The sequence below is a fragment of the Leucoraja erinacea genome, chromosome 16, assembly GCF_028641065.1.
Source record: "Leucoraja erinacea ecotype New England chromosome 16, Leri_hhj_1, whole genome shotgun sequence".
NCBI lineage: Eukaryota > Metazoa > Chordata > Chondrichthyes > Rajiformes > Rajidae > Leucoraja > Leucoraja erinaceus.
The window spans coordinates 3,043,668-3,053,105 of record NC_073392.1 but is presented as its reverse complement, the minus strand read 5'-3'; the positions used below and the strand labels follow the sequence as shown (position 1 = coordinate 3,053,105).

The window sequence follows — 9,438 nt, the reverse complement described above, 5'->3', positions numbered from 1 at the left end:
CTGGTTACACCTCAACTCGGCTGTTTATCAATGATAATAAAAAACTATGTGGGGGAGAATAATGATGAGAAGAATGCAAGCTTTTGGCTGTTCCTTCAAACTCTTCAGCAAGGCGGAGGTTTGAAACTTGGGAGAAGTCGAGCTCCCATGAAAGGCCTGCAATAGCATTGCGTTTGACGTTTGCAATGTAACAGCACAGTCATGATGTGTTGCAGGTGAATGAGATGGATGGCAAGCTGACGGTTCCTGCCACAAAGTGACCGCTCTACGGGCCAGTGTGCATCAGTTGGTGGGGTTGTACCACCGCAGCTAAAGGGAACAACACAACTCCGAAGTGAAACCAAAACGTTGAATTCCACATCCTTTTAAATGTTGGTACCAAGAAGCCTTGCGTAAGGCTACCACTACTCTTCACATAACCCCAAACAAATCCTTTTTTAAAATTATGGAAAACTACAAATAATACATTATCTAGAGTAGAATCCAGTCACAAGTTTTATTCTCTCTCTATATATACAATTACATTTTATACAGTTCAAGCAAAGACTCTATTGTCGTGCTTTGAAACAGCTGTGTTTGTTAGAGAGGTAAAAAGGATGGAAAGAGATCCTTTTGCCCCCCCCCCCTCCCCCCCCCCCCCCCCCCCCCACCCCCCCCACCCCGTGCTAAAAGAAAGGCAGAGTCAATGGGGTTGGAGACATTCTGTGGTTGGAGATCTCAGGCAGGCTCAGGGCGAGGCCCTGTTCAATGCTGGATATAACACTACGACAGTCACTGCCACCAGCACTGCCACCACTGGCATCCACTTGATGAATCCACCCTGGAAATAACAAGAAAGCAATTTAAACAATTGTCACCGTGGCAATTTGTACACCACCATTTCCCCAAAATTACAAAGCAGCGGCTTGGGGTAAAACAAGTTCACGACCTGATATTTCACTGTGGAGAGGCGCGGCACTAACATAAAATCACTCTGCACATCATGGTGAGAGGCAGCAATGGTCAGAAGGGTGGCACAGCAGGTAGAGCTGCTGCCTCACAGCGCTAGAGACCCAGGCTCCATCCTGACCTCGGGTGCTATCTGTGTGGTGTTTGCACGCTCTTCCTGTGATGTTGTGGCTTTCATCAGGGTGCTCCGGTTCGCTCCCAAAGATGTGCGGGTTTGTAGGTTAATTGGCCCTCCATTCCCTGTGCACCAGGGACAATTTACAGAGGACCTATTAACCTATCAACCTGCATGTCTTTGGAGTGTGGGGGGGAACCAGGGCTCTTGGAGTAAACCCACGCAGGTCACGGGGAGAACGTACAAACTCTGTACAGGCTGCACCCGTAGTCAGGATCGAACCCGGGTCTCTGGCGCTGAGAGCCAGCAGCTCTACCGCTGCACTACAACGCCATTCCAAATAAGGAGACAATAGACAATAGGTGCAGGAATAGGCCATTCAGCCCTTCGAGCCAGCACCGCCATTCAATGTGATCATGGCTGATCATCCCCAATCAGTACCCCGTTCCTGCCTTCTCCTCATATCCCCCGACTCCGCTATCTTTAAGAGCCCTATCTAGCTCTCTCTTGAAAGCATCCAGAGAAACCGACCTCCAGAGGCAGAGAATTCCACAGACTCACAACTCTTTGTGAGAAAAAGTGTTTCCTCGTCTCCGTTCTAAATGGCTTACCCCTTATTCTTAAACTGTGGCCCCTGGTTCTGGACTCCCTCAACATCGGGAACATGTTTCCTGCCTCTAGCGTGTTCAAACCGTTAATAATCTTATATGTTTCAATGAGATACCCTCTCATCCTTCGAAACTCCAGAGTGTACAAGCCCAGCCGCTCCATTCTCTCAGCATATGACAGTTCCGCCATCCTGGGAATTAACCTTGTAAACCTACGCTGCACTCCCGCAATAACAAGAATGTCCTTCCTCAAATTAGGGGACCAAAACTGCACACAATACTCCAGATGTGATCTCACTAGGGCTCTGTACAACTGCAGAAGGACCTCTTTGCTCTTATATTTGATTCCTCTTGATATAAAGGCTAACATGCCATTCACTTTCTTCACTGCCTGCTGTACCTGCATGCTTACTATCATTAACTGATGAACAAGGACCCCTTGTACTTCCCCTTTTCCCAACTTGACACCATTTGGATAATCTGCCTTCCTGTTTTTGCTACCAAAGTGGATAACCTCACATTTATCCGCATTAAACTGCATCTGCCAAGCATCTGCCCATTGACCCAACCTGTCTAAGTCACCCTGCATCCTCATAGCATCCTCCTTACAGTTTACACTGCCACCCAGCTTTGTGTCATCAGCAAATTTGCTAATGTTACTTTGAAATTCTGTAATTTCACACATATCGCTCACCTGAATGCTTATATTAGAAAAAACATATTGAAACATGGACATTAAATCACGGAGTCTTTAATCAAGTGTTACCCCAACCTGCTGCACAATTATAACCTACAGTGTACGACTATTCAGCACATGGCAGGAAATATAGACATGCTAGAGAGGCATTAGTGGCATGTTAGAGCAAAACACTGGGAGACGGGCAACAAAACACACACCTGGTTATATTTAAACATGTAAGAAGTCAGTCAATAAAGCATGAGGTGGAACAAACAGTAAACACAAATTAAGATCCTGTATTGTACATATTAGCAAGTTAACGCTGCATTCAGACTGTTCATGCATCTTGTGAAGAGAGGACACAAATGATGAGAGGAACACGCAGACATAGATTGTAGCTGCGTACCTTGATCTACCACAGGTGAGCGGACCACCAGTACAGGAAAGCCAGGATTAGGGCCACGCCTACAGCGGGGATGGGTTGCAAAATGGTGGAAGGCTGAGGGAGGGAAGGGATAGTCACAGTCACCGACCGGGTGCCAAGCAGCAGAACACAGAGTGGCCACTTTCAGGGGATTGAAACTCGACTGTACCAAGGGGAAAGAAAACACGGCCCTTGCACCGACTCCAAACATCGTATCACTAACATATTTCACCATTTTGCCCACACATCAGGATCAGGTCCAAATTCTCTCAAATATATTTTTGGATCGATGGACAATATTTCCTGACATTACTTTTCAAAATTATAATTAGCAAGAGGCATGGGAAACAGTTTAACACCGTTTAACCTCGAGGCAGCCAAAGTTACTAACTAGTTACCGTTGTTTAATGAAGGAACTGCAGATGCTGGAACAATGGAAGGTAGACAAAAATGCTGGAGAAACTCAGCGGGTGAGGCAGCATCTGTGGAGCAAAGGAATGGGTGACGTTTCGGGTCGGGACCCTTCTGAAAGTTGAAAGAAGGGTCTCGACCCGAAACATCACCCATTCCTTCGCTCCATAGATGCTGCCTCACCCGCTGAGTTTCTCCAACATTTTTGTCTACCTTTAACTAGTTACCATTAGTTAGTTAGTAACCAACAGCAACTAAACAGTTACTTTGTTACTAATTAACCAATTAGTTACTAACTTAACATCAGTAACTAATTCATCATAAAATAACCAGTTAACTAATAAGTTACTAACCATCATTAGTAACTAGTCACAATTAGTACCAACTAATTAGCAATTAGTTACCATTAATAGCCAAATAGTTATCAACAAATTAGTTACTATTTGTTACCAACTACTGTGAATTAACAATGATTTTACCACATAGAATAATAAATCTCTGTACAAGTTTCACTCCAGTGGAAGTTATCTGCACAGATTTTGAATCACGGGAATATATTCCAATGTAGCCATTGCTTTCCCGCTCTCTCCATCCGCTCCCCCTTCCCAGTTCTCCGACCATCTTACTGTCTCCGACTACATTTTACCTCTGCTTGCTTTGTTGTTAGCTTCTCCCAACCAACAGTGATCTATTCCATATTTCCCTTGACCTCCATTCCCTTGGTGCTGTTTTCACACCTTACACTTCCTTAGCTACACACTTACTTATCTATGTACCGCCCACTCCCGACTGAATCAGTCTGAAGAAGGGTCTCGACCCGAAACGTCACCCATTCCTTCTCTCCAGAGATGCTGCCTGTCCCGCTGAGTTGCTCCAGCATTTTGTGTCTATCTTCGATTTAAACCAGCATCTGCAGTTCTTTCCTACACACTTAATACTATGACTGCTCTTGGAATGCACTTCATTGAATGTAACATACGAGGGACTGTAACGGAACGCCCAGCATCCCCAGCCCTGCTGCAGACTTAGCAATCTCCTGGGTTAGTGCACCAGGAGATGGTTCCCCATTAAGGTCGCACCGTCACCACTGTCCACATCAGCAAACCAGTGGAATCAAACGCTCCCTTGGAGTCTCCTGTTCCTTCAACATCCCTCGTAGGCAAGCAATTATCAAGCACCCCTTACAAAATAATTTCGGACTCTACGCACCAAGTTTGTGGAGAAAACCAAAAGAAAACTGGGGAGGTCAAGGATGTAAGAGGGGTACAAAGAACACCTCAATAACTAGTGCATTTAACAATTACATGGAGGGAGCCCAATTTAAAATGAGTCTCAGTGGCAGGGCCTTCCACACACTACGCCACTGGAACAGCAGCACAAATGTGAGCACTGGCCGCCGGTAGTCATCTTCACACATGTAATGGATTGACTCTCACCTCTCCTCATCGTTGCAGGGAGATGGATTTCCCCAATACACTTTGGAGCACACAATTCTCCTTTCTGACCGTGCGTGAAGACTTACTCTCTAAATGTTGAACGAGCAATGGGAATGAGATGCCTATTGGAAACTGCAAGTGTTTCTGTCCCTATTTTACATCTAAATTGTGTTACAGACAAGTGATCAGGCCTGCCGTGCATCACCCATAACCAACCCAAGCTGATTTAACACAAGTTGATTCTTGGTTTAACACAAGACATTTAGAAGATTGAGGGGGGATCTTACAGAAACGTACAAAATTCTTAAGGGGTTGGACAGGCTAGATGCAGTAAGATTGTTCCCAATGTTGGGGAAGTCCAGGACAAGGGGTCACAGTTTAAGGATAAGGGGGAAGTCTTTTAGGGCTGAGGAAAACATTTTTTTTCACACAGAGAGTGGTGAATCTCTGGAACTCTCTGCCACAGAAGGTAGTTGAGGCCAGTTCATTGTCTATATTTAAGAGGGAGTTAGATGTGGCCCTTGTGGCTAGAGGGATCAGGGGATATGGAGAGAAGGCAGGTACAGGATACGGAGTTGGATGATCAGCCATGGTCATATTGAATGGCGGTGCAGGCTCGAAGGGCCGAATGGCCTTTACGCCTGCACATATAAACTATGTTTCTATGTTTCTAAGAGCAGAGCCCACGATCTTCATTTTTTTGTTTTTTTCCCACTTCATTTAGGAAATGAATACCGAATATGGAGATACAGGGTGTTTCAGAGTAAAATAATCAGGCACATCATCCCCTGAGTAAAAGGCCAACTGCATTTAAATCCAGGCCATAGGCATTTAAATCTCCAGCCAGGGGTCACAGACACTATATTCCAACATCAATGTGATGGTTTTGGCAGGGAAAGAGTGGAGAATCTTATCCAAATCGTCATTAAACCATGAGCCATAATTTACCACAGCAGTGACTAGTAGTAGTACAGCGATTTGATTTATCATACTTAGCAAATATCCCCCAACACGTATTAGTTCAGATGAAGTCAAACTCAAGAGACTAGGCATAAAAACACTCCAAACTCTGGGCAGGGAAAAATAATTGAGATGGCTTACATTATTGTTTCCCTTCTGTTGTAGCAAGTTTACATTCTCTTTATAACGTTCAAGTTCTTCAGTGATGGACTCGTTCTCTTTCAGAGTTCGATCGAGCTTTTCCTTTACCTCCATATACATGGTCTGATCTGTATCATACTGGAACGAAAATCAATGATGGTAGAACTTCACATATACTATGATACGTACAATCACAAGCACTGGTTTTAAACTGTGCCATGACTTGAATCAATCATTCTGAGTGAACAAATGCTTTGCTAACTTCATATTATCATCATGGGCACTCTCCAACGATGCTGTTAGTTAAATGTGGTTCCGTCTCCTCCCTCCACCCAAGCTTTCTCTGTGACATTCTCCCCATTGTGCAGCAACAGAATGTGACCACTGATGCATCAGCTCCTACATGCACTTGATTGATCGAAAGATTTTAGTTTAGAGATACAGCGCGGAAACAGGCCCTTTGGCCCACCGAGTCCGCGCCGACCAGCGATCACCACACACTAACACTTTCCTACACACATTAGGGACTTTACACTTATACCAAGCCAATTAACCTACTAACCTGCACGTCTTTGCAGTGCAGGAGGAAACAGGAGATCTTGGAGAAAACCCACGCAGGTCATGGGGAGAACATACCAACTCCGTACAGACAGCGCCCGTAGTCGGGATCGAACCCGGGTCTTTGGTGCTGCAAGGGCTGTACGGCAGCAACTCTACCGCTGCGCCACCATGCCGCAGATACAGCATGGAAACAGGTCCATCGGCCTACACTGACCATCGATCGATCACCAGTTCACACTAGGTCTATGTGATCCTACTTTCTCATCCGCTCTCCAAACACTACTGGAAATTCTGGTGGACATTTAACCTACAAACCCACACATCGTTGGGGTGTGGGTGGAAGCCCACAAGGTCACAGTGAGAAGGGGTGAGCTCCACATGGACAGCACCCGAGGCCAGGATCGAGCCTGGCTCTCTGTGCTTTAGGGCAGTCAATGGCTCAACCAGCTGCCCAACTGTGTCACCTTGTGTTCAGTGCCCTATGTGTGCCATACTCTCTGGAATTTAGGAGATTGAGGGGGGATCTTATAGAAACTTACAAAATTCTTAAGGGGTTGGACAGGCTAGATGCAGGAAGATTGTTCCCGATGTTGGGGAAGTCCAGGACAAGGGGTCACAGCTTAAGGATAAGAGGGAAATCCTTTAAAACCGAGATGAGAAGAACTTTTTTCACACAGAGAGTGGTGAATCTCTGGAACTCTCTGCCACAGAGGGTAGTTGAGGCCAGTTCATTGGCTATATTTAAGAGGGAGTTAGATGTGGCCCTTGTGGCTAAGGGGATCAGAGGGTATGGAGAGAAGGCAGGTACGGGATACCGAGTTGGATGATCAGCCATGATCATATTGAATGGCGGTGCAGGCTCGAAGGGCCGAATGGCCTACTCCTGCACCTAATTTCTATGTTTCTATGTGTAACACAACTAAATGCCCTGAAGTCCACATCATATCCAGATTTCTGGCGCAGTGAGGCCACGACTCCCCCAGCACGTCATCTTGACAATAACACTACTCGTAATGGGTGAAGTTACCTGCTTCTGATATTTCTCCGTCTCATTCTCAGCGTGTGCAAGCTGCGCTCTCAGTCCGTTTGTCTCCTGCACTCGTTGTTCCTTCAAAACTCCAACCTGCTGTTCCAGCTCTTTGCGGGAAACTTCCAACCCACTGACATCATTGGACAACTTGATACTCTGCTGCTGGGCACTGTAACAGGTGGTTATTTTGCATTTAGGTGGAACCCATTTACAACAAAGATTAATACCAGTTGAATTATTACACACATTTTCAGAACTTTCTACATGCATGGAATCACTTAAGTTGGCAGCACTGAATGCTATCAAGCAGCACTCAATGCTATCAAGCTTCAAGATTCAAGAGAGTTTATTGTCATGTGTTCCAGATAGGACAATGGAATTCTTGCTTTGCTTCAGCACAACACAATATAGTAGGCATGAATAATACCCAACTAACAATTCAAACTAATTCTTCGCTAGCTCGCGGGGGACGAGTACGCCTACCGGGATGAGGTGGAGCAGCTGACAGTGTGGTGTGAAGAAAATAACCTGCTCCTCAACACCTTAAAGACAAAGGAATTAATAATAGACTTTAGGAAGAATAAAACGGACATGGTACCATTGACTATCAGAGGGGACTGTGTGGAGAGGGTGGCGGATTTCCGCTTCCTGGGAATCCATATTGAGGAGGACCTGACGTGGAGCGTGAACACCACTGCGCTGCTGAAAAAGGTCCAGCAGAGACTGCACTTCCTGAGGGTGCTCAGGAAGAATAACATCACTCAGAGACTGCTGCTGTCCTTTTATCGGTGCTCCATTGAGAGCATACTAACATACTGTGTATGCGTGTGGTACACCAGCTGCACAGTGGCTCAGAGGAAAGCGCTCCAGAGGGCCATTGACAACGCCCAGAGGATTGTCGGCTGCCCTCTCCTTACCTTGGAGGACTTACACAGTTCCCGCTGCACCAAAAAATCCCAGAGTATCATAAAGGACATTTCCCACCCCGGACACTCCCTGTTTGAACTGTTGCCGTCAGGCAGACGGTACAGATCTACAAGGACAAGGACGAACAGACTAAAAAACAGTTTTTACCCCACTGCTATAAAAGCAGTAAATGTAGCCGCCAAGGAACGCAGGGGCGATACAGACTAAGGGAATGTGGTAACTGTGGAATCGACAGAAGGATGGAGGGTTGGGTGTTTATGCGTGCTATTTTCGTGATATTTATTTTAGTTGTTTATCTTTTAATATTTTATCTTGTATGTATCGTTAGCTTTTAGAAATGTTTGAATGGTGCACTGACTGGCTGACATTTTAAAATTTCGTTGTACATGGTTCATGTTACAATGACAATAAAGAAACTATTCTATTCTATTCTATTCTGTTCCCTCGCCACGCGTTTTAGCAATCCTCCATTACAAGGGGCAAGTTTACTTTAAGCATAAAGATGATTCTTGAAGAAAAGGTTTGGTTAGATTACCCTCTTAGTTCTTCCCTCTCATTTGTCTGCAATGTCCTGTTATTATTGATATGATTATTCTCCTTGCTTTTGTGAAGACAGATGACAAAATACTTTCTTTACTGCCTTTTCCCCATTACTTATTCCCCAATCTCAATTTTTAAGAGGACAATATTAAGCTTGTCCCTTACTTTCAACAGACTGATGATTGTTAATTTTGCCTCCTGTTTGCTGGACAAATTGCAGAAATAAATGGCAGCAAACAATATTTCATGATAAATTCAGTCAGTTTTAGATCGCTGGTCTATACTGCAGATACATTTCGTGTTCACAAGACACAGAAAATATCGAAGACACGAGAAAAATAAAGGAAAATCCTTTCCTTGGGTATTATTTTTGCCAAAGAGGAATCTTTGTTACACTCCCACTTTAGAGCTTGCAGCAGATTATATGAAGGGGTGGTGGACAAAAATGCTGGAGAAACTCAGCAGGGTGAGGCAGCATCTATGGAGCGAAGGAATAGGCGACGTTTCGGGTTGAGACCCTTCTCAAGACCGAAGGAATAGGTGACGTTTCGAGTCGAGACCCTTCTGCAGACTGAAGGACTAGGCGACGTTTCGGGTCGAGACCCTTCTTAAGACTGAAGGAATAGGTGATGTTTCAAGAGGCTTCTTCAGACTGAAG

The 9,438-nt window shown here is 45.1% G+C and overlaps 1 protein-coding gene across 13 annotated transcripts in view; it reads right to left on the bottom strand.

Annotated features, from left to right (window-relative positions):
* Window positions 1-655: 655 nt before the first annotated feature.
* Window positions 656-9,438, bottom strand: part of slmapa (sarcolemma associated protein a) — a 123,043-nt gene continuing 114,260 nt past the window's right edge. For 9 of the 13 annotated variants that reach the window (XM_055647540.1, XM_055647543.1, XM_055647545.1 and 6 more), the window contains 3 exons: window positions 7,311-7,482; window positions 5,723-5,860; window positions 656-820 (listed from right to left, as the gene is read on the bottom strand). In XM_055647540.1, coding sequence (XP_055503515.1) covers window positions 728-820; window positions 5,723-5,860; window positions 7,311-7,482 — 403 coding nt within the window. In that variant the 3' untranslated portion in view covers window positions 656-727. Of the gene's footprint in view, window positions 821-2,756; window positions 2,850-5,722; window positions 5,861-7,310; window positions 7,483-9,438 lie in introns of all 13 variants that reach the window. The other 4 variants (XM_055647541.1, XM_055647546.1, XM_055647550.1 and 1 more) reach the window with 1 other exon arrangement.